General features: G+C 35.8%; 1 protein-coding gene across 1 annotated transcript in view; it reads left to right on the top strand.

Moving 5' to 3' along the window:
- GLS (glutaminase) overlaps positions 1-25,515 on the top strand; it is a 63,510-nt gene that overhangs the window by 20,711 nt on the left and 17,284 nt on the right. Inside the window, 8 exon segments of the mRNA XM_027737536.2 lie at positions 3,947-4,005; positions 11,515-11,547; positions 11,805-11,863; positions 12,960-13,026; positions 13,556-13,606; positions 16,015-16,191; positions 17,258-17,389; positions 18,736-18,828. Coding sequence (XP_027593337.2) covers positions 3,947-4,005; positions 11,515-11,547; positions 11,805-11,863; positions 12,960-13,026; positions 13,556-13,606; positions 16,015-16,191; positions 17,258-17,389; positions 18,736-18,828 — 671 coding nt within the window.

The raw sequence follows: 25,515 nt of genomic DNA, 5'->3' as shown, positions 1-25,515 counted from the left end.
GTGCTAATTGTCAGGCAGTTTTGACTATTAAATAAATACATATTTTTCACCATTTAATAGTGATGTTTAGTGGAGAAGTTTCCTAGGTAACTAAATAAATTATATTTTCTTCTGTCTGTTAAAGATACTGCAGTTCTCTGTTCTATACAAGTATCTCCTTCTTACAGGAAAAACAGCACCTTATTGGTGAAAAATATATTTACTATTCAGAGGCTGTTAGGTGGATTGTTTATGCAAGAGACATGTTGAATCAGGGCTTGACTTAATTAGGCCATCCCAGTTAAAGATGGAGAGTTATTATGACTTGTGCTTTTCATTAAGGATGGAGACATGAATTTACTCTGAAGTATAATGAGATGATAGAGCAATATAAGTAACTTGCAGAGAAGCTGTGTAAAAGATGTCTTTTTTTTTCAGTCTGAGCAGATCATTGCCTTTGTTATTTGATAAGAGAGTTTGTGTGTGTGATTGGTTTTAGTAAAGTGTGTCAGTTAGCTTTTCAGAGTCGGATTACCTCTTTCTAAAGGTTAAGGGATGAATTTGTTCACCTCTTTGGCAAACTTGCAACTACAGTATCAGTCTTCGTGCTTTGTTGTTGTACAATGTGGAATCCTCTTGCTGATGGCACCCGCTGTGAGGTACACCAGTAGTTGCTGCTGCTTTAGAAGTAGACCAATGTATGACTTTCCTTAACAATTAATGTAGTGTCAGAACCTATGTATCCTCAAGAGATGAAAAATTACCTTAAAGAATGGAAGTGTTATTGATGGGAGTGGAAGACATATCTTCTTTGAAATTAGCAGGAATCTTTCAAAATGTAAGATTTTATTTAGGCATCCTGGTCCTTAGAGAAGGCCAATATATCTTAAGTCTGTGGAGAGATTCTTCACTGTGAAATAGAATATTGCAGTTGGAAGGGACCTACAGCAATTCCCTATTAAGGCCGTTGTCCAAGTGTCTCTTAGACAATGACAGGCTGGGGCATCAATCACCTCTCTAGGAGGCCTGTAGCTGTTTTGGCAAGATATGTTTGCTGTCAGTTACAGGTATCTGTATAGCTCTGGAAAGCATTTGGGTGGTATTATTTGGTGCTATGCAGATAATAGTGAAAACTGCTTTCCTGGGACCTGGACACCCTGACAGGCTTTATTCTGCTTGGAAGAGGCAGCAGTGGGTTAGTGGAAGGTGTCCTTTTCAGCTCTGTGATGTGCTGGTGCTGTGCAGCAGTAGGAAAGACCCTCAAAGAACAGCTTTTGTTAGTGTGTGGTGACCCAGAGTGCTGTACCTTCAGCTGTGAAGGCTCCCACAGTGATGTTCTTTGCTGACTCATCAAGAGGGGAACAACACACAGCTTCGTTTCAGAAGCACGTTCACGAAAGTCCATGTTTTGTTTTATCAGAAGGTTCTTGCCTTTCTTCATGTGTGGGCAGCACATGGAGATGTGTTAGTTGTAAAGTGACCAGGACAAATATATGTAGCTTGAGATGTCAAGCAGTGACAGACAGGAATCTTCAGAGTAGAGGAGAATGTAACCCAAGAATGCCTTGTGACATTGAAGGTAAGTGGTGACATCTTCAAAGAAATTAGATGCAGCAGAGTTTCTGAAGGTGTATTTTGTATGTGGACATGCCACATTGATAAGCTTTTGAGTTGCTGAATGCTAAATAAACATTGCACATCGTTTTTATTCAAATATACAGATAGCGCGGATTTTGGTGGTTTGTTTTTTTTCTTTTTACTGTGCAGCAGATAGAAGCCATGCAGATGTGCAGAAGAATCAAGAGCAAAAGATTTCTAAAAATGCTTTTAGAATGGGCTGGGTGTGGTGAAGTCATTACTGTGTTTATGAACTAGAGTGATACCTTGATGAGGGGAAGCTGTAAAGAAGAGAAGCATTGCTAGAGCAAGAAATGAGGGTCACAGTGTGTTCTGATCATGCATGAGCCAGTGCTGTGTTGGACTGTGTCCAGAGCTGGGATCCCCAGTTCAAGGAGAACGTTGAAATGCTGGGGAAGGCCCCAGTGGAGAGCTGCCAGCGCTGTGCAGTCCAGGGCTCACGTAACTCCCAAGGAGCCAGTTGGAAGGGGAAGTTTAAGGCCTCCCCTGGAAGCCTCTTAAAACTCTTGAGGAGCAATTGCAAAGAGGGAGACTTCTGTAACTCGTCTTAGTAGGGGCAGCTGCTGTAACAAGGACCAGTGGCCCCATGCTGTAGCTTGGGAAGTGCAGATTGGATAGTAGGGTAAACTTGTCCTCTAGAATGAACAGGATTGCTGGAGAGGTAGAGAATTTGCCACATTTGTTGGTTTTCAAGACTCAGATAAAGGTATGACTGACCTGATGTAACCTTGGCAATAGCCTTGCATTGAGTGGGAGGGTGGAGGAGATGAGCTCTAGATGTCCCTTCTGACCAGCAGTTTGTGATGCTGTGAGCAGTCATTTTAATTTGTAATGTCTTCTACTAGTGCTCAGGTTTCTGGTCCTTAAGGAGCTATGGAAGTGTTACGTCTTTCTTACTGAGAATCTGGTTTTAAGTCAAAAAGTCAAATATATTTGACCCTAGTTAGTAGTTTGTATTAGTACAGTACAGTAGGTGGATCTTAAGTACAATCAAATTAAATTGTACTCACAGTTTGTGAGTCTGTTTTATGGAGATAAGGAATGGCACTAACAACTTTAAAAATAGTATCTAGACAATAAATTTGTGTTTTAGCGGAGCTTCACTTTTTCTGACAGAAAGTATTAGTCTTATATTTCCACTAATAGAATAACTAGGTTTATTTGTAAATTGCTTTTAATATTGACTTTCTGAAAAATACTAAGAGGAACTTGATGATTAGTTTTTGAAGGTTATTTGATAGTCATAGGTGGCTAAGGGCCATTGACCATGAGCAGCATAATGTTGCTGGGCAAATGTGTGTGTGTGTATGCTGTGAATATCAAACTAATCTCCAAAAAAACAATCATCTGAAGTTCCTTTTAATGTACATGTGTATCATACATAAAAATATGGAACACTTTTTGTGCAGTTTTTAAATTAGTATTTTTATTCAAATTTGGAGATAAAGTTAAGAGCAAAAAAAGAATTCAAACCTCTCATGATATTAATGTATTGAGAATTGGTTATGGTTTTCAGACACCAGAATGCTCAAAAGTCAACATTCTAGATAAAAGGCACAGCAGAAATGTTAGTTAAAAAAGGAAAAGGTGACTGTAGGAGGTAGATGTTATATTTGGGAAAAGTAAGACAGTTGATAAGGAATGTTTTTTTAGAAAAAGATGAAAAAGAAGGTGATTCATTCACATGTGCAGCCAAGAATGACTTGGGAATGCCAAGATACTGTTGATATGGAGGTCAGTGATAAAAAGGAAAACTTAAATATAGCAGGTATATGCAAGTCAGCCATGAAGTAAGTGAAGTCCTAGTGAGGATGAGTAAATTGTTATTTACATTTCAGAAGCTGCCAGCAGAACCCCCTGATTCTTAAAAACAATCATGTACAGCAATAAGGAAATTCGAAAAATGTATTTTGTTTGTTTTTTAAAGGACCTGTTTGAACACTGTTAAAATCACTGAGATTTGGTAACTTGGGAGAAAAATTGGAAAGTCTTGGGTTGTTCCACTCGTTGCATCCTTAGAACACTGGAAAGGGTTCATAATTCTCAAGAAAAGAAGTTATACCAGATGGAATAACTTACTGGTTGGTGAAGTAGCATAAGGCTTAGTGTGCTCTCAGCTGTAAAATACTTTGCTCAGAATTACAAGAAATTGTGTGTAGTGTTGGATTACAGGATTTTTTAAAAAATTTAGGATTATATAAAACTGTTCTGTAATAATAGCTTTAAGTCATACGTGAACGTAGAATAATTTTTCACTTAAACACTTGACTGGTTTTGTTTGACAAACATGTCTTCGAATATATTTATAATTGAAAACTTTACTTCACAGACAGGCCTCATAACCCTATGGTGAATGCTGGAGCAATTGTGATCACATCTTTAATCAAGGTAAAAAGTTAATTTTTAGTTTCTCTTGGAGTATTTTAACAGAATGTAGAGAAAGTATCTTGTACAGATTATGAACTGTTTGCAATTTTTGTCTGCAGTGTCTGATGGAAGTTTACTCATTGGCAGGTAGACAAGCTCTGGTATTTTGGAAATAGTAGCCCAAACAAGTGCAGTGTTAGACTAGTAGTTTTTAAAATGCAACAGTGCAGCTGAAAGAGTCTCTTCTTCCTTAGTGGTAATGTTTTGGTTTTCTTCTTTAGCTGCACAACTTGTGATAGTCTCTTGAGAGTATTGGCTCATTCTTGTTGAATGCTGTGGAAGTATATTCCTCAGGAATATATTTTATAGCACTCAGAAATATCTTTTGGAATGTCTGATGCTCTCATATAACATAAAGTTACGAGAGTATTTCTTGCTGTGCAGAAGAAATGGAAGATGCTGTACAGGAGCAGTGTCGCTGTATCTGAATGTCAGTCTTAATATTGAATTTGTGTGCTGTTAACATACTGTGCAACTAAATTATGTTTACCTTCTATGTTACATGGTTGCTGTTGCGATGTAAATGTACTTTTGTAAAATAAGAGTGTTTGGAAACAGTTACTCATATTTTGCTGAGTAAATCATGGCTGAATAATGACTTACCATCTTCAGTCCATGATCTTGAGACTTTTGGAATGCTGCATTTTATTTTTTCCATAGAATAGCTGTATTTATGCCTTGAAATTGTTAATGGTATAAACTTCATATAATGCTAATGTTTACCAGATACTTTACTTATATTTTCTGCCTTTTTTGGTAGCCACAGGTACAAAAAATATTTCTTTTTCTATGGGTACCTGCATAGAGTTGTGGGGAACATGTCAGTCCCCTGGAGTTTTTAAGTAATAAACTTAATACTGTTACTTCAGAGGTCGAAAAATCTTGTTTACAACCTTTTTCTTATTACGTTTCAAAGCCCATTAGTTACAGTGTATTTCCTACCTCCTATTTCCAAATTGTTGGTTTTAAAATTACTTAGATCATGATTTTCTGTTATTTTATATTTAAAGAAGGTGTAAGAACTCCTGCTTAAAGACATTTATCTTTAATAGCTGTAGGAGAAAGAAAATGGCCTTAAGTATGACAGGTAAATTTATTCACATTTAATATTTTTTGAAGGTTGACTGAGCATTGAAATTCACTTGGATAACAGTGAATTTTAAAATATGACTTAACACATTTGTCTGAAGTGTCAAAATGTTAGTCCAACTACAACATGCCCTACTGATCATAAGGCAAAACACAAGCATGTGCCTCTTGTGGAAGGCACGTAGTTTTTGATAAATGGTGTACTCCTGAATATATAACACGGATTCGTTTATTGCATGCCATTGTGATATTTGTTAGAAGGTTGGGGGATTGGTTTTGCTGTATTTTTTTTTTAATCTTTTTTTTCTGTAATGTTTTATTAAGAGTGTTGCATTGCACTAACATTTTTGCATGTAGTAGCTGCACGTCTAGTGGACGCATATCTTACTTATCACACTCCATTATTTGTTTTTAGTGTGATTAAAATGCAGATTATTTTATGTACTGCTTTCACTAAGATACCATTTATCATTTGAATAACTAACCAAGCTAAACATATTCTGAAGAAAATTACGTGGAGGGTCACAGGTACAAAATTACTTAATGGTTGTATTTTTTGTGAAGTAACTTCTTTATAATCTACAAGTTAACAGTATTCCTACTAACTGGTGATTTAAGTAACTCACCTTTATATTTGATCTAATATCAAATGTTTTTCTGAAAAAGGTGGCTTCGTTAACTCATGTTTTGCCCTCAATTCCTCTATGTTCATTCTCTTTATTTAAGGTGCTACTTATATGTCTTGAAGACTGTGTATGGCTCTTAGAGTCCAAGAAAATTAAGAGATGAAACATGGTTGAATTCACTGTGTATGACAGATTCATCTAATGTTAGCATGTTGATAGCTATGGAGAGATTGTTGCTGTTATTTGATGGTTAAGAATGCTTTTACCTCCTTTGAGATTCATTATTTTATCTCTTTCTGAGAAATTGATCTTAGAAGTCTTTCAAAATTTACATTGTACTGACAGTACATTGTTTTACTGAATTTAGGAGCTGTGGGTATACTGTGATTTTGCACACAGCTGTCCTAAGAGACTGACACAGATTATGATTATTTATGGATAAGAGGTGATGCTTGGAGTAATCTCTCTGTCAGAATATGTTAACATGTAATATGTTAACATTTTAGGGGGAAAAAGGGCTCTTAGCATCACATACCCAGTTCTGACTGCCATAAGAGTTTGGTATATGCACCTTGGAACAGAGTATGGACCTAAATTGTGAGGTTACATTTAGTCCTTGCTATTCATAATAATAAATAATTTAAGGGTATGTGCATGTTAAATTGTACATTTGTTTGAGTTACTTAGGCATGACTGTATCATGTTTCTGCCAGCTTAAATGTTTGGGGCTATGATGTATTTATGTTTTGGTGCCTTAACTCATGGCCCTGTTCTTATTATACTTGCATTATACTCCACAGACTGTTCTAGCAGTTTAAAGCATGGATCTACAATAAAAATGCATTAGCAAAAGGACATCCTGTGGGTCACTTTTAATAAAATGAAATTTAAAAAAACCCTAAGGACCTTTTTCCCTTGTTGATAGTCGTACAGCCATTTGCCTTTATTACTAGTTATATAAATGACATAGTTATAACAATTTTCAAATAGTTGTTATCAAAAGAAAATTGTAATGGCAATTACAGGAGTTTGTGGAAGAGTGATATTTGATAAAATGGTAAATTCTTCCACGTCTCCAAGGAAATACAGGTGCTCAAAAGAAGATGATTCAGCTCCTGTACAAATTTAGTACAGATTCAGTGCAGCTTTTTGCACATCACGTTGACTGGGAAAATCCTTTATTGCCTGTAGCATGGATAGATTTTACTGCTTTGATCTGTTATTTTTTCTTAAATCTTAGACTCAGTTCTCAAAGCTTGTCAATCCCAGGCATGGTGTGGTTGTGTCCAGTGGTTGTGTCAGTGATTGCCACTCCCACATTACCTTTACTGACTGGCACGTGAGAAGTGTGGGTGAGAGGAAGAGGAAGGGTTCAGAGTGAAATATGTGGAAGAAGGCAGATGGCTGTGGAAGGAATCTCCAGAGGACAAGGGATTAATCATAAGTCATTTTTATTGTATGTTTTAACGTTCCATCTGTAGATAAAAGTTTTCCTAATCTAACAGCAAAGATTCAGGCCCATAAAGCGTCTGTAAATCCTCAAGTGCTGACAGCCACACGTAGGACCCTACACAGACAGTTGTAGCCATTTGAATGCTCCGTGAAGGGAAGTATTCTGTGGTCTCGAATTAAGGTGGGAAGCATTTAGACGTGTTGGGGGTAGGACAGCGATATTCATAGTCCTTGCAAAAATTTGGTGTATGAGAAAATGAAAATACCGGTGTTGCTGAGCCTAAAAAAACCCTTAATTCAATGGGAGCTTTTTTTTTTGTATAAAACATAGAGGCGTATGCAATACACTTTAAGAACTTTCTGCATATCCTGATAAGTCATAAAATAAATGAGACAAGGAGTGGTGGAAAAATCCTGTCTAGCTGTGCTGAGCATCTGTTTGCTGTCAGGATTCAGTTATTAGGAAATCTATGCAGTTAGTCTAATACTTGAGGGGTGGGAAAAGGCATGGTTTATTGGGTTTATTATAGTTACAATAAATAGTACTGATTTAGCTTAATTGCTCTGTGCTACCACTCCAGTTATCCTTCCTGATAGACTGATGTGTGAATGTATGTACATACCACTTTTAAAACATGTGTTGGCGTTGTGATCTTCTCTGCCAGATACTTGTCCTTATTTTGGTGATGTATCCTCTCTTCCTGGGCTATCAATTTTCTTGGAGTAACTTATTTTGGATAGAACATACGTCCACGTTATTCTGCGCTTGCTTTTTATTGTAACTCAAGTGTACTGGGTGTTATTTGACATAGACTTATGCGATAGACACTGTGAATTACATGTATTCAGTGGTCACATGCGCCCATAAGTGAAGGACACAAAAATAATTTTTATATGTATTTGAAATAGTAATAGTGTTGGTCTTAGTGGGTCAAATGCTGTCTGTGGCAGTGTACTCTCAAGTACTTATTTCAGAGCTGAAAATGGTGCACTAAACAGTCAAGGCACCGCTTCTCACAGAACAGAACCACCTTAACAAATGAAATTTAGAAAGTGCGTTTAAGTACAGAAAGCTGAAATAAAGACATGGATAATTGAATTAAAGGTGCACAAATATAAAACAGTTTTCTTACACTCCGACATAGTATTATGATTTTCTGTTTCTAGATGTTTTCATCACAGTATAGTGTTAGATTATAAATTTGGCTTTAAAGATTCCAGAAATTAATTTTTAAATAATTTTCTGTTATTAGAAGATTATAAACTTCTCATGATCAAGATGTTTCTATTAATTTTACTTAGATTCAAAATTGAAAAATTACTTAAAAGAGACACATAGTAAGAGCTTATGTGGCCTAATCATGTCAACACTGAATATTGATCAATGAAAAGTGGCTAATGTTAACTACTTTTCTAATAAATATTACCTAATTTTGTTATTGCAAGCTCTGATAAGTATCTGTGGGTCTCTTTTCTACATAGGCATGCAGCCTTTGCAACTGTTTATATTTTCCTAGTAAAAATACAAATAATACAGTGAAAGTAGCTTGGGGTTTTTTAGGAAAAAAAAGGGAAGATCACTAAAACCTGACACAGTCAAAAAATTCAAATTTATGATCGACAGCCATAGTGTCCATTGGTATTTGAAGTGTTTACAAAATTGTACTGAGCTGTTTTCTGCAAGTTTGAATTTTCTGACTATCAAACTGCTTCAATCTTAACATTCTAAATTTAATTTTGTATTCATTTAGGAATGTTTTTTCATATGTATATACACACAAGCATGTATAAGTAAGTGTGTATATGGACATATGTTCCAGTAAATGTACAGAGTGTTTGTGGAGTTAGTGCATGGAATGTTTTCGTTGATGTTTTGGACAGGTGAATTCCATCTGAACTTAAAAAATGCTTTTTAAGAAATATTGTCACAGTGCCCCCAACCTCAGAGGTTTATAGAGTCAAGCAAAAAAATAAGAAGCACTTGTGGGAAGGACAGAAGTTTTCTTGTCTCTCATGTTTGTTTAAATTATTCTGGAAAAGCTGCTCAATATTCTGAATGTTAGGATTTTATATTTGCACTTGAATGTTAATTATAGAATGTGTGTTGCCACTGTCTCTTCAGCTTTTTAGGAGGCTGCTGAAAGAGGGAAACTAATATGTTGAGTTTTTAGTCATGGTGTGTATGGAAGCAGAGTTTTCTATTTCAGTTACACGTTGTAGTAAATCTACTGAAGTCGTGATCATGTGATTGCTTTGGCAAATAGTTGAGGTGTTTGAGCAGTCTAATTTCAGTAACAATGCTTTTGTGTTTGATATAAAATACCTATACAAGTGTGTGGAACATCAAGGACTAAGAACGCATTGCCTGAGTTAATATACTGAAGATTTTCTTCCCAAACTGTGACTTTAGTTGTAAACTTTAAAAGGAACCTTTTTTATAAAGAGTTCATGTGGAAAAAGTTTGCATTGAGTCTTTTTGCCCACCAATTTTGTGTGCTGCTGGTAAAGCTAGGTTTTTGTTGAGGGGAATTTTTTTCAACTGGGCAAAACAAAAAAGTGAAGTATTATGCATTTATATTTTTTCAGAAAGCATGATCCCTTTCTCCCTCTTCCTTTTTTTTAACAAAAGAACTTGTTTCAATTTATTATACATGTCTAACCATACAATTATCAATGCAGCATCCCATAACTAATGCTGACCCACTTTCCCAGAAAAAGATGTTCATTGTGCATTTGAAAGGTTGAAAAGGTTTTTGTGGTTTAAATGTTGTTACATATTTTACAGCATTAGGATCTATGGAATATTTTGACAACTGCAACAGTTCAATGAAGTTGGTAATTTCTTCTTTTAATTATTTTTCATTGAACAGATTTGGAGTTAAATTTTTAAGACTTGTGTTCTGGTATATTATACAGGAACATTTTGATGAAATGTATCATGATTTTTTTTTATCTTATTGCAAATTAGCTAGAGATTATTGCCTTTTAAGAATAAGGTTATTAGCCTCTTAGCGTAAGGCAACCACTGGCGCATAACTCTGACAAAACAGTGTGGTGTTCCTTTCACTAGTGATTGTACGTGTATGGCTGCACATCCTCTGGCAGATGAGCTGATGCATGGGCTTCAGAGATTATCTGCAACACCTTAATTCCACATGCAGAGTGGGAAATAAGACTGGCTTTATGCATTTCATTAAGTAAAATAACAGGTTGATATGAAGCTCCCGTTTTTCCACTGCCTTCTCCGTCCCCACACTAAACGCAGTGCAAGTAGTGTCTTGAATTGTTTGAGATTTGTTAGAGTTTTGTTATTCTAAATAGAGTATCTTTAATATTAAAATTACGTATTAAAACATCTTCTCCAGATACGTTGCTTCCATTTGTGTATGTGATGCCACTATTTTTTAAACTTCTTCAAAAAATTCTACTTGGTTACTTAAAAAAATTAAGAAGTCCCCCCCAACAGACCTTGCACTATTTTTTTTACCTCCCACTCCTCTTTCAATCTCTTCCTATCGAAATTTCTGAAAGGTCACCCATCAGAGCCCTCTAAAGAATTAATACATCTTTAACTGGCAGCTGCTAAATTGGAGGATGTTCTTAAATGGGAGGGCAGAAAAAAGCCCCAAAGTAACACCCCTTATCCTCCCTGAAAAAACAAACCAACAAACTATCCCTATCAAGTTGGATTTAGATTTTCCTGTACATTGTTAGCACAATGATATGCCCTGTGTTGTGAGATTCTGTTTTTCCAGCTGTTAAACAGTTTTTGATAGGTAGGACATTAATCAGATATTTTTTATTAAGTGCAATTATTTTCTTAGTAAGGGATAACACTATGGGCACTAGCCATGGAAATATTTTAACTTCAGTAGCCTAAACCTCCCTATGCTCAGCTCTGTTGGTAGTATGAGAATACCTTTGGATTACTAACCTGTAAAAAGTTAGTATTTTTACTGTAATTAGCTTGACTGTAGTTACTTTTGTATTTTTTGCTTTAGCTACTGCATTTGCTTATGCTAAGCACATAAAATTGAGAGCACTTAAAGTAAAGCATACCTTTCTCAGTTTAAATTAATTTCCAACATACAGGTATTTGATAAGACTCTTATAGGATTATTTAAATGATAATTAAAGATTTACTTACCTAACACTTTAATTTTTTCATTAATATATGAAATGATTGTTATTCTTAATTAGCCTCATACCTTAGTTATATGCATTAAAATCCTAATACTGTTAAGTGAACTAACTTCTTTCTTATGTTAACAATTTTTGTAAATTATTTTTTCTTTTCTTGCAGCAAGGAGCAAATAATGCAGAAAAATTTGACTACGTAAGTTAATGTTACAACATTCCTTTTTAATTAAATTCAGTGATAAAAGTTTAAACATGGCGAGGGAATTGCAAGTGAAATATTAGTAATATATGTTTTGTCTTCGTAGCTGCACTTGGTTGTTTAAACATTTAGTGATTTGGATTGCATCTGTAAAATCGTGTTACAAGATTTTGGGGTAAGGCTGGGTTGAAAGTTCATAACTTTTTACTGTGTAAAGATGTTAGCATGCTTTTCCCCCTGTTTGTCTCTAACAGGTGATGCAGTTCATGAATAAAATGGCTGGTAATGAGTATGTTGGATTCAGTAATGCTACGTAAGTATTTTTTATTTACTTTAAGAAGTTGGACGAAAAGTACTTTAACTGAGAATTGGTATAAGTTCAATTATTTACATTGAATCAGCATTTCATCCCTAATATCAGAGGGTCTCCTTGGCTTAAAATTTACAACTAAAGTTGTGCATGTCTCTGACATCAGTGTGGCTAAATTTCACCTAAAATTTTTGGTTACCTCTTTGAACTGTCGTTATTCTGTCTTAGTGCTCTGTTGGTGCTATGGCAGTGAGAGCTGTAAGTGCAACTCTTCTCTTCCTGGCATTCGTATTAAAAATTAAACTCTGCATGTCAATAGCTGCATATCAAATGTTTTAGAAAGCATAGTTCATACAACTGGCACTCGTTCTCGTTTTTTATTTTGCATATTTAAATGCTTTTCTCAAACAAACAGTTCCCTTATAAAATTAGTGTATAGCATTCCAGAAATCTCAAGAGCTTTTTGAGGCAGCACAGGGAAAATCGAGAAGATTCCACATAGAGTTGCTTCTGTGTCAGCTGGCATGCAGGTGCAGAGAAACAGAATGAGATAACTAGTGTTTTTCCTGAACCTTGTTCCTGTAAAAGGTATGTACCATGGAAGGAGCCAGGCAGGAGAGAATTACTTATCCTTGTGTCGTACATATTCCTCCTTTAGGTTACATCCTTACCTTAATCATCAGGATAAAGAGTGCAGCCCTCAGTCTGATCATTGTCTGAGCTGCCTCTTGATCCCCAGATTCCTCTGGTTTGGTCAGAGTTCTCAGGGAGTGACCCTCTCACTTTATCTCAGTGTGGGATGTTTCATTCCACTATGGGCTATCTAGAAAGGCTTCCAAGAGTAGGATCTTACCCTTCTTTGCCTTATCTCCAAGTGTTATCTCCTTTATGTATGTGTAGGTCACCACTACTGTGTGTATTTGGATGTCAAGGCTAATTCATTCCATCTGGGTGAACTGGGATGAGCATCTATGGAACTTCTGTCCCATTAGTAGAATATTTGTGTTCAGACGTAAATGACATTATGCTTAACTCAAGATTGACATGTTGCCTTGTGTTTATTTGGTTTTTTTGTTTGTTTGGTTTTTTTCACTTTTAGGTTCCAGTCTGAAAGAGAGAGTGGAGATAGAAACTTTGCAATTGGCTATTACTTGAAAGAAAAAAAGGTTGATATCTCTTTTAAATGTGATTTGAAGACTCTGTGGGGGTTTCTTCATAGTCTGTGAAGATTTTTAATTTATTTGATGTACAGTACGGCACAAATTAATACTGTATATGTTTTCTCACTGTTATTCAAAATGCTGTCATTTAGAGTGTGATTCTTATGTAATTTTAATAGAATACCTCTAAACTTTTTTTTATCATAGCCGTGTTAATTTGTTTGTTGTAAAATGCATAATCTGTGCTGTCCAGATGACTTTATAAAACTCCTAGTTGCATTTTTCAGTTTACTGATTTGAAGATGTTAAAAGCTGTACTGAAAAATATTTTAGTACCTAACTTATTGATTTCACTGCACTTATTTAAAATGTGATTTCATTAAATATTTCTACTTGTTGCATTTAAATATTTATTTTAAAATATGCCTAATGCTTAGTATGCTGACAAAAATATAGCTTAATTTATGTTTTTCTAAAAGCAATATTGTAAAAAAATAATAATTTTACCTAAAGACTCTTTATTTTTCTTCCTCAGTGCTTTCCTGAAGGCACGGATATGGTTGCTATACTAGACTTCTATTTTCAGGTAACTGACTTTAAAATTGAGATTGACTGTAGACTTAGAATTGCTAATATAAGCAGTAAAAACTGATTTGTGCCTAGATATGAAGGTTTTAATGACTTAAACTTGTCAGCTTCTGTTAGACTCTGGAAATGAATGATGTATGTTTGATGTATCCAGATTTGCTTTTGCTTAAGGGATGTACTTAGATGTCTTTATTGCTGATGGAAACTAGCAATAATCTTTAAAAGGCTGATAAGTAGAGGCTTAAAATATCTTGTATTACTTCAGTGAGTTTGACAAAACATTTCTGCTTCTTGGGGTTGCTGCTTCTTACAGTACTGCGAAGTATTTTAAACTCTGTGTAACTGAAGAGTGCATGTTCTTTTGTAAGCTCAAGCCTAGTGTTACAAGTGAAGTAATATAAGTATCTCCTCCTTTTTGTTTATTCAGTGGTTACCAGTAAAATAGTCCCATATATTCTGCCCTCCTCTGGTTTTTTTTTCATTTTCACTTTCAGCAAGTTATTTGCAACTGTCACAAAATGAGAACTTGGCAAGTGCGAGGTATTTCCTGAGTGAGGGCTTCCTAATGTTAAAACATTCCCAACTCAGTTAGCTCTGCTGTATAGAGTTCTCAGGAGGCAGTTCAAGTTGTGTAACTGATTCAGCTCATTTGGGAGAGTTTAAAAAATAAAGAGTTCGGTTCTCAAAATGGATCTGTTTTTGACTCAGAGACTTGCTCTTACTTATGCAAAGTATAAACCATTATTTTCAAAATGCAAATTTTGTCTGAGTTTTTTCTATTGGGATGCACCTGCTCTTATCTTTAGATCAGATGGATGATTGTTTATGAAGTAAGGTGTGTGTGATTAACTGTAGGTGACTTCTTGTTGAGTTAGAAACTAGGTACAAGCTAATAGTCTACTCTGAACTTCCCTTCTGACAGAACAAAACCAGTATTTGAATTTGATATTTGAACCGATATTTATTTGAATTTAGTGTTTAAACATGCTTTTTAAATGCCTCGTATCCCACTGCCTCAAGACCTGATATGCTTCTGAGACAAAGCTATTCATAAGTTAAGAAATGCTAAAGCTAACTTGTCTGATGTATTTAATTTGGCCTCATTTTTGTACATTCTGATCTCTAATTTAATGATTGTGTGTCATTCTCTCTGTTTCCCTTGAAAAGTCCCAAAAAGGGTAGCTCATACACGAGCGGCATTTCTGTTTTCTTGTTATGGTACAAGACTAACTTTCCAACACTCAGATTCTACTTAAAAGTCTAGTTATTTCTTTCTTTGGGTTTTCTGTAATGCTCCTTCATCCCTTGTGTAACTGGGAACTTTCTGAACAGGAATAAACTTATTTGTTTATTATCTCTGTAAAGTGAGGATGGATTATTCTCAGTTTAGAGAAACAAGGTACAAAATGCAGGTGCTTAAACTGAGAACCTAGAAAGAATTTTTTTTTTTCAAAGTAGGTGATATTATGTAATACTTCATATGTTTAAAACACAGTTGCCATTTTAGATGCGTCTCTGACAATCTCTTGATTTGCAACTCCAGTTGATTGGACTAGGATGTATTGAGTTTGGCACCCGGAAAATAAGAATTCCAGGTAGTAACTACTCATGCAAACGTGGCTTAGGTAACTTCATGAAGTATCATGTAATGACTGTTTGGCAAAAGCAAGAATACAAGCATTAGTTTGTTTACTTTTTTAGAGCAGCATTTCAGCTTCAGGTTGAAACCAACTTATCTTTTGGTTTCTGCAGAAATGAGGCAGCATCAGGTGATGGCATCATATCACATTTCCTGATGTGTCACCAAAGTATGTATAGTCTGTACTGAAGCAGGGATCCTGGGAAAAACTATTGTGTGGTTGTATCATTACTATATAAAAAAGCATATATGAGAAAGGTGAAATAAGGCTGCATCAGCAGGAAGTGCTGGCATTAAGACTTGCATGTGCTAGAATTTGCAGCTTTAAAATGTACTTCTAATAATGTGTGGGATCTTCTAAGGCTTTTTAAAAAAAAAACCCACACAAAATGAGCTCAAATTGAAAAAAACAGTCGTTCTGTGGCTTTGACATTTAAGCAGATGCAAAATACTGAGATTGTTTTACAGACCTCGTCCTCTCAAAGGAACATAAGGGGGGGTGGGGGGAGGAATCAAGCAGAGACACTAACCCATAAAAATACTGTCCCAAACTTTTGAGAGGGCTTACAAACACTGTCGCTGGGATCTTTATAGTAGAAAGATTCAGACTGTATTAATTGATGCTTTTAGTGTCATCTGTAACAAATGTTATGCTGCAGGTGATTTTGAGATGTTATTTGTGTAGAGACATATTGTTGATCCTGCAGTAGTTGGCCTTACTGTGCTAGAAGTATCAGTGCTTATAATCTCTATTTCTTTTTCATAAGCTTTGCTCAATAGAAGTAACATGTGAATCAGCAAGTGTGATGGCAGCAACTCTGGCTAACGGTGGCTTTTGCCCAATCACTGGTGAAAGAGTACTGAGTCCTGAAGCAGTCCGGAATACCTTGAGCTTAATGCATTCCTGTGGCATGTATGACTTTTCAGGGCAGTTTGCCTTCCATGTAAGTAGTTTTCAGATATTAATTATAGCTGACCAGGAAGATAAATCTCTGCAACTGTTTTCCGTGTTCCAGGAATTGTTTAGAAAGTGAGCACACCAAAAGGGAGAATCTCACCTAGGATTCATGGCACGACTAATATCACATACCTTATAGCATTCTGCCACTTCACAATTGGGAATCCTTTTCGTGTCAAAACATAAATACTCTTCACTAGGAAGGGCTCCTCAAGGGGAGAAACAGGTCATGATGCAGGTGTAACTGAAAACATAACTGAAGAAATCCTGCTACATGGGAGTAAAAGGTAGCAGAAAGCATTTGCAGACAGTTGGCTTTTTCTTCACTATCTCAGACTCATAAATTGTCCTTACATGTTGTAAAAGTGTCTGTCACACAGAGCACACGTACCATGCTTCTGTTTTCCAGCAGTATGTTCCTTACATGTAAGTTTTTCAAGATGGGCTGTACCTTATTTGTGCTCTCAGCGTTTTGTTTTGTTTCCTTCATCCATGTAAAACTGATTATGATGCTTTGCGTGACCTGAAAGTTACTGCTTAGAGAGCTACAAGGATGTTAATTCCTATTGGAAAAAAAGTAATACCTTTGTCCAGATTGTAAATAAGTAGGTTATTGTGTGATTTCATAGACAGACTCTTCAGTTTTCTTGTGGTTTTGTTTTTTACCTTTTCCAGTCAAGATTTTTAAAAATTTATACGGCTTCGTGCTACAACATCGTTGCAAGCTGTTCATGAGAGATACACTTGTGCACTACTGCTTAGTCATAATTGCTTTTTTATAATAGATTTAAATTATCCTTTTTCACTGTATTACTGAGTCACTGTATTTCTGACAGCAAATAGTTTTATGATTGTGTACCTTGGGTTGCCACAACTCTGCTTCAGGTTATTGTCTATCTAAAAAGAGATAAGTAATAATGCTTTCCCAGCTTAAAGTGCTTTCCAGATCCATGTTTTAGAAATACTGCATAATAAACTTCAGTGAAATGCTGGTGCATTGTGTTATAATAGTGAAGAACGTTTGCAGAGGCCAGTAATTCTCTATTCTATAGGTTGGTCTTCCTGCAAAATCTGGAGTTGCTGGTGGGATTCTTCTGGTTGTTCCTAATGTCATGGGCTTGATGTGCTGGTCACCTCCTTTGGACAAGATGGGCAACAGTGTTAAAGGAATTCACTTTTGTCATGTAAGCTGCATTGCCTTTGGGGTTTTTTGTGCTTTTTTTTTTTCCTTTTGCAGCTGATGATTACTGAGCTTCAGTTAGCATAGCTGAGGTCTAAGTAAATTAAATAGTGATTTGTGATTCTTCCCTACATAGCAAGTTTCATCTGGTTCAAGGCTGGAAGTCCAAGAGTACCCATTTGTGTTTTAGTAATAAATAGCACTTGAATTCAGTGACCATTACGGAAATATGATGCCAAAAACACTAGAGAAATCTATTGTGGAAAAGCTTTGAAAAGGAACAGTTCATGAAGTAATGAAAGTACTGGTCTGTTGTATACAGTATTAGAAACTGTAGAGCTCTATAGACTTTTTTTCCTCTCTCCTGTCCTAAAGTGAACAATTTGCAAAACGCTGCAAATGCAACTCTTATTTCTTTGCAATAAAAGAAGAAGGCTGTAATGAAATATTGCCATTCTGATGTATTTTTAAACTGATTTTTGTAAACCATCTGACATAAAAGATGTCTTCATAGATCAGACCCAGCTGTTGGGCAAGCTCTTCCTAGCTTCATCTCTTGCCAGTGAAAGGGCTGTGGATAGTCTGTTGATAGCAGCATTAGAAGCAGGAGAGATTTTGTAGAGTACTATGTAATGATTAATAAAGATGTTTTGTGGGAGAGGAGAATGTGAAAAATGTTTTCTTCCTTGTTTCTTTTCTCCTGAAAAGTACCTTGTAGTACCAATTATGTAATTATAAATGGGAGGTTGAGCAGCAGTTAAAACTTTTCATGCTTCTATTTATCTAACATCCATACAAATTAACTTAACTATAAAATCATAGAACAACAGGATTTACTGCATTTATGTGTGTGGTAATGAGACCTAAAAACTGATTCATGATCATGGTGTACAGGTAACGTGAATGTAACATTCACTTTTAAAAATAGAACAGCATAGCCAAGTTTTGTAATTATAACCTTTCATGCTGTAATTCAAACTGAATTAGAATCCATTATGTCATGTTTTCTTGTTTCATCCTTTTGATTGAAGTTTGATGTACTAGACTAGCCCAGGCTATTCTTTCTGTTCCTGAAGTGTTCTATACAGCTGGAATAGAAAGGTATTAAAATAGATATTTTGCAAATTGTTACTTGTTTAAGAAGGAGTTTTAAGGTGTTATTAGAACTTTACAGTGTAATTATGTTACGTTCAGAGGGCCTTATGGACATTGATACTGATTTATTAAATAAACTTATTGCTGGCTTAAGTTGCTAGGATATGATGTAAAACATTAGTAGTAGTATTGTTATCTCATATGCACTTGGCTATCATATGCAGATAATAATGAATATTCTCTAAATATTTACAGGATCTGGTTTCTTTGTGCAATTTCCATAACTACGATAATTTGAGACACTTTGCAAAAAAGCTTGATCCTCGCAGAGAAGGTGGTGATCAGCGGGTAAGTTGATGTCTGTGTTTACTGAGTATTGTTAGTAGACATCAGAGGAAATATGGGAAGTTCTTCTCTAAATACAAAACTGCTCAATGACATGTATTGCATCAAAGCTTTCAGATAATCTAGTTAGTTTACATTATTAGTGGACACTTACCTGGGTGGACCACACCGTCACAGGGTTTCATGTAGTAGAATTTCTTATTAGATTTGTTACTCCATTTCATGCAGTTCATCTCCCCTGCTAGATTTAGTAGATGATATCCGATCTAAGAGTTTTACTGGTTGCCTTTAATAAAGACTTGACCAGCTGGTGGGCTTAACCTTTCTGTTCTGTGCTGCAATGCATGAGATCTGTGTTTAGCTGTACTTTTCATAGGGATATCTCTGAGACCACATGTCTTGCTGAGAGTTGCATAGGCAGTGAATTCAGGTGTGAATAGTCCTGTAGACAAGAGCCTGTTACTTAGAAGCAGCAAAAGCAATATCTGGGAATGGACTGAAAAGATAAAAGTGTGAGGGTGCTTGAGATAAGGAAAACTTCTTTGTTTTCATTGTCATTAATGTTTTGACTAAGGCATGAAGATTTCAGTAGGAGAAGATGCAGTAGAATGATTTTTAAAGTGCTTCGATATGCATGTATACATCTAAAAATTACCAAGTTTGAATTTGAATTTTTTATAACTGGAAAAGAGAAAATAGCAGTTTATGTGAAGAGCTGAAAAACTTGAGTCTATTAGCATTGACTGCAAGAATGGATTTTTTTTTTCCTTCAAATACACTAATAAATAATGTATGTTGCTTGAACAACTAGCATTCCTTTGGACCAATGGACTATGAGAATCTCCAGCAAGAACTTGCTTTAAAAGAAACAGTGTGGAAAAAAGTGTCACCTGAATCAAACGAGGACATCTCCAGAACCATAGTGTATAGAATGGAAGGTCGGGGAGAGCAGAACTAAACGAATGGGTTCTAGTTTCATTAAATTCTTCATTTTACAAACCCTCAAGCATCTCTAGATTTAACATGGATTTGAATATTGTTTGCCTGGTGTTCCATTTATATATATATTTTGTGTAAATTCTGTATGCTATACCAAAAAGACTGTCAAAGTTCAAGGGCGGGGTGGGGAAAAAGCATATGCAAACAACAAAGCCAAAGCTGTTAACTGACTTTTGTAGTTACTTAGAACACATTTAGTTAAAAGAAAAAAAAAAGGTAAATCTTACTGTTTTCAAAGATATACCATTTCTGTGTATATCTGTTTATTTTTGTTTATATCTCAGAATTTTAAGTAAATGAGCTGTAGAGCTAAGCAAGAACTTACATGTCCTCTGAGAAGCGTCAGCATGTAAAGATAGGAGAATATGAATTAAAATATAAAATAGTGTCAGCAAAATACAGCAAATTCCTGAATCTCTAAATAATTGTATATTAAGTGGAGATAGGTTCTGAGTCATGTTATTATCATATCCTTTCTTTTTTAATGTGAGCTTTCAAATTGCTTTGAACGGAAATGGACCCTTTGCATATGCCATGCTAGTGAAGATTATTTTTCTCTTTTAATCAGAGCATTAATAATTATTAATGCCAGTATTTAAATAAAAAGAGCAAAAATGGCTGGGGAGGAGTGGGAGAAGTGGGGAGGAGGAGGAAAAAAACTGTCTTATTTGCAAGTTAACTAACAAAGCAGAAAGATTTCTGACCCAACTGTTCTCTAGCTGCTTGTGCTGCCAGCTGGTAGTTATGACTCAGAAGTCTGCCTTACTAATAGTGCAGTGCTCCACCCTGGAGAGGAATGTAAGCAATCTGGGGTTTAGAGTGCTAACTAACTGAGCAGTGAGCAGGAAATATGTTCAGAGTAGAGCAGATAGGTAGATCTTATTAAAACTGTTTACGATTAACTTACTTTTCAACCATTAATATGTGCCCATGTTCATGTATGAAGATCAGAGGTTTCAATTTACTTACACATGAGCAAATTCTTAAAAAGTTATCATTAATTGATATCTTTTTTAAATGATTTTGAGTTTGCAGCTCTGTCAGTTTGCTGAAGAACAGGACTTGCATTTTTCTACAGACAACAGCATCTGTCAAGCTGCATAATTTGATAATTTGAGTATCTTTAGTAGGATGTAGCTCAAAATGATATATTTAAGCTTCAAATAGGCTCTGTAGGCAATGCTGGACAGAGGTCAAAGATTTGCTAAATTCTTGACACTTGTAGGTATTAGATTCTTAATGATGCTAAAAATCTTAGAAAATTATTCTCTGTATCACTTTTATAAGTTTGCAAATAATCTGATACATCCCATCCCCATTACACATCATGCAGAGTCCGAGTTTATAAAACTGCAGAAAACTTGTCCAAGCAGTGATAAATGGTATTAACTGATTGGGGATTTTAAGAGGCCATGACATACAATTCCTTCACCTCTTCTCACCTTCCCCTGTCCCTCTCCCTTTTTAGTTTATCTAAAACTCCAAGGTGTCTTCATATGTGAGTTTTGCTAAAAGGAGAGTTCAATTTTTCCTGCCCCTCTTTTGACCCATCTAGATGTTTATGAGTTTAGGAAGATGCATAAAGCAAAGTTGGTGTTCTCTGAAAAAGCAAGCTCCTCTTAATTGCTCTGTTTAGGTATTGTTATTTTGCATAAACTTTTGGAAAAAAAAACTGACGAAACCCTGAATAATCTTCATTTAGCAATGTATTGTAAAAGGATAGGCTCCCTGTCTTTGAAGCCTGGGATGAAAAGTGTTTAAGCAATTTTCAGTGAATTTGAAGCCCTACTGGGATGAAGAGGTAGATCTGTGGTGCAGATGTCAGTAATAAGTGTCAGTCATAAATTGCTGAATAATAATTATTTTTTAATCTTATCACTGATGATAAGGTTAAGTTTGTCAGTGCTTATCCTGAAAATAAAGTGAGTAAAGGCAAAGTCTTGTATTATAAAAATGTCTCACCCATTTGAGGATTTTACAGTAAACTAGTAGCTACAGAGACATAACAAGTATTCAGATCCTGCAGAACTACATGTCCTTACCTGAAATACCCTCAGTTGCAAGAGGGAATGTAATGTGTCTGTGCTGCTAATGTAAAGTATTTACAATGATGACGTTGCTGGTTAAATTACTGATTTAATTAAAAATGGAAAAAGCATGATGCAGGATTTGCTTGATCTGACTCTACCCATCTGGATTTTAGTACTGTTTGAAGCCACTTCTAAAAATGTGGTTGAAGATGGAAGATTTTTCCATCTGGGTTTCAACTTGAAAATAAAAAGTTTTACCCTATTTATGTTTGTCAGTTACATACAGAATTTGTGGTAGAGTCAAGTCCTGCATGGGAAATAGAAAAATAAACTACTAGATCTTTAATATGCATAATAAGAATATTTAGGGTACAGCTTAAACAATCTTTATATATTTATATATATATTACAGTTCTGTAATATATGCTTTTGAAGCCTGTCTCAGATTTGAAGGCAGCCTCTAGCTAGGAGGAGAATCTCAGGAGGAGATTCCTTTGAACCAATTATTTTGTAACTTGCCTACACTTGTAGTTTCTTGTCCTGGCCTGCCATGTCTGCAGATGGCTCTTTTTCATGGCAGGGTGCCTGGAGGCCAGAGTTAGGTCTGCCCTGATGACTTACCCCACCTACATTGGGTCTGGTGAGCGGGTCCCAAAGGATGGGTGATAGAGGCTGGTCGTTCCATGTGTGAAGTCTGCAACGGTTTTAGTGTTCACCTGTGCTACAGTAATAGCAATTCTTGATATTCAAGCATTTTAGCTGTTTGTTTGTTTTTCTTTGTCAGCATCATTAACATTTCATTAGAAATGTAAATGCTTTTTAAAGTTTTATTTTAGCATTTGTGTTGTACCTTTTGACTCAGTTGTTAAGTTACCTGTCTCGTTTTCCATTTTTCATTTGCATTGTATGTTATTTATGTATCTTGATTTCCAGCATGCTTATTTTTGTATTGTTTAATAAATTTATTTTAAGCTGATTTTTATTGTATTTTTTTTCTCTCAATTGAGAACACGTTTTTGAAGTTGAAGATGAGATAGCGAGCACTCCATTCTTAAAAAGATTCTGGAAAAGTAGGTGGAATAAGCAGATTTAGTTAAACCAGTCATTGAAAACCTTCCTAAGATTTCTTAAACATTTTGTACAGTAATCTAATTATTTTTTCTCTTTGAACTGTTATCTTAGAGAGTTGAAGCAAAAGTCAAAGAAGCAAAACTTTCTCACTGTGACTTTTTTAATAAAAAAGTCCTGGTGCAGTAGAATATCAGCATCACTGTGTATTTGTCTGGTTTTGAAGATACAGATTCAGTCACTTGGAAAATATGTGGCTAATGGTACTAGTGCCAGGGTAGTAACTGCTGATCCTGAGCATTATGAGGGGAAAAATACAGAATAATAATCACATGTAGCAAGGAAGGTGGTCCAAACCCCACATTGTTTTAGTAGTGATAGTGGGGTCTGCCTATACTGAGGACGGCCATAATTATTAATTTAGCTTTTCTGTAGACTGGGTTATAACATGAAATAATATAAAAATATCCCATATCAAAAGAGTTTATTCTGTGAAAGTCATAAAGATGATGAAAGGTAGAAGAGTAGTACGTACAAAGAGAGAGCCACTGGTGATATACTGTGGAATTATTTTGGCTCTTACATTTTGGTTTTCGTTGTGTATTTGTGTCAGAAGACCAGTGGGTGGGTAGATGAATAAAAAGGCAATGGATTCAGAAGAGGGTGGGTGGGAGGGGGGATGGAATTTGTTGGTTTTTCATTTGTCTTATAGCTCTTGGTCTTGATACATACATGTCATTGATGCTCAGTAGTTAACTGTGAACAGAGTAATTAATTATGAACTTCATAATTTATGTATGATGTTTTAGTATCCTAAATGTTGTTTGTAGGCTTTTAGTGTTCGGGTCTTTTTTTTAAATTTAAAAAATATTTCTGTAGTTTTCTGAAGGGAGTCCTGGAGCAGTTATTGCAGTGAAAGAAGAATAGACTTGTTTCAGTAGAGTTCTTATTGGGATGACTAAATACACCTAAATAATTTGCCTTCGTTGCAGAGTCTAATTGAGCATGAGTGTTGCAAGTGTCTCTGGTAGTTTCAGGGATGGCAGGAGGCTTTAAATCAGGTAGAAATCTAACTAAAGCCTTATTATTTTTTTATCGTGCCAGTATCTTGTCTGTTCCACACTTCTTGTCCAGTCTAGAAAGTGCGTGACTAACTAGTGTGTGTGATGACGTGCTTGGGTCATGCACGGCCCCACTTTCTTTCAGGAATTTATGTCCTAGTATGTTGAATAATTTAAATAGTCTAAATTATTAAAATACCTACCTTGAGTCAAGCGTGGATTCCGACTTGCCATTTGCTCCCTCTAGAGAATATTGCATACGAAATAGAAATGCCCTGTTTCCTTTTGGTTTTCATGCAAGGAGGAGTTAATTTTTATTATCGGCATCTTAATACTGCTTTATGCAGACTTCTGGCATCACTTGGACACTTAGCATTTAAAAGTTTTTGCGAGACTTAAGAGTGGCACAGCTCTGCACATGGTCCAGCTGCTTCTGGAAATGCTGGTGCATTTCTTCTCTGTGTAGCAGGGGTGTGTAATGGTTACGTCTGAGGCTGCAGTTTAACCAAAGACTAGGATAGAGTTCAGACTGGCAGAAGTGTGGTGGGGACACACTTGTTGGCTGTTTTGTTTATTGGTTTTTTGTGGTTTTTTTTTTTTACCAGTTTGAGTAATTGAAACAGAACTTAATTCAGGCAGTGAAGAAGGGATGCTTGACCTAGAGTAAGGCTGTTAGTTAACTGGACCAGGCAGATTTTTAAAAGGACAAGACAGGCGTGTTCACACGTGGGGAGAATAATAGACACTTTGACACCTTGGCACTAAGGCTGATCAGGAAACAAGGTTGAAGGAAGGACAAGGGGAAAAGGAAGTAAATCTAGAATGCTTTTCTGCTCTCAGAAATGTTCCAGCCAGCCCTACGTTGGTGTATTTCATGTACTGAGCAGGCATGTGGGGGAGTGTATCTGCTGTAAGGTACTGCTTCCTGTTTTAGCTGCTGCTCTGCTCCAGTTCTGACCCAGCTGGCCTGGCACATAGCTGTACCTTCATGGCTTTTTACAAAATTCATGTGCACACTGTAAATTGGAAATTTATGTTCCTACTGTATCTTTTTTCTTAAATCAGGTCAGTTTTACTTATTGGGGTGCAGCCATCATAACCCATCTGTATGAAGTGCAGGGGATTCCGCAAGGTTGCAGAGCTTGGAAGGGATTCCTGGGGGTCTTACAGTCCAGCCTCCTGCTCAAAGAACGATCCACTGTCACATGGTATTGCTCAGGGGCTTTGTCAGTCATGTTTTGAAAACCTCCAGTGATGAGGTTTCTGTAATCTGAATGCTTTAACACTTTAATTGAAGAATTTTTTCCTAACCTACAGTTGGAATTTCCCCTTTCTGTCTTTTCACAGAGCATGATGAACTTACCATCATGCTGTAATCTGTTGGCCTTCAGGGAGTCCTAGAAGTGGCATAGGTAAAACTGGCTTTTCGTCAGCCATAACTAACATTTTCAGTTCCTGTTGTATTTTCCCCCTGGATTCTAAATATTTTTTTCATTATATCATTGAAAATAAAGTCGTTTAAGGATTTGAAA

This window comes from Pipra filicauda, unplaced genomic scaffold (assembly GCF_003945595.2).
Source record: "Pipra filicauda isolate LSUMZ 115617 unplaced genomic scaffold, ASM394559v2 scaffold149_size4050908_pilon, whole genome shotgun sequence".
NCBI lineage: Eukaryota > Metazoa > Chordata > Aves > Passeriformes > Pipridae > Pipra > Pipra filicauda.
The sequence above is the reverse complement of the archived record's forward strand: the minus strand, read 5'-3'. Positions and strand labels throughout refer to the sequence as shown.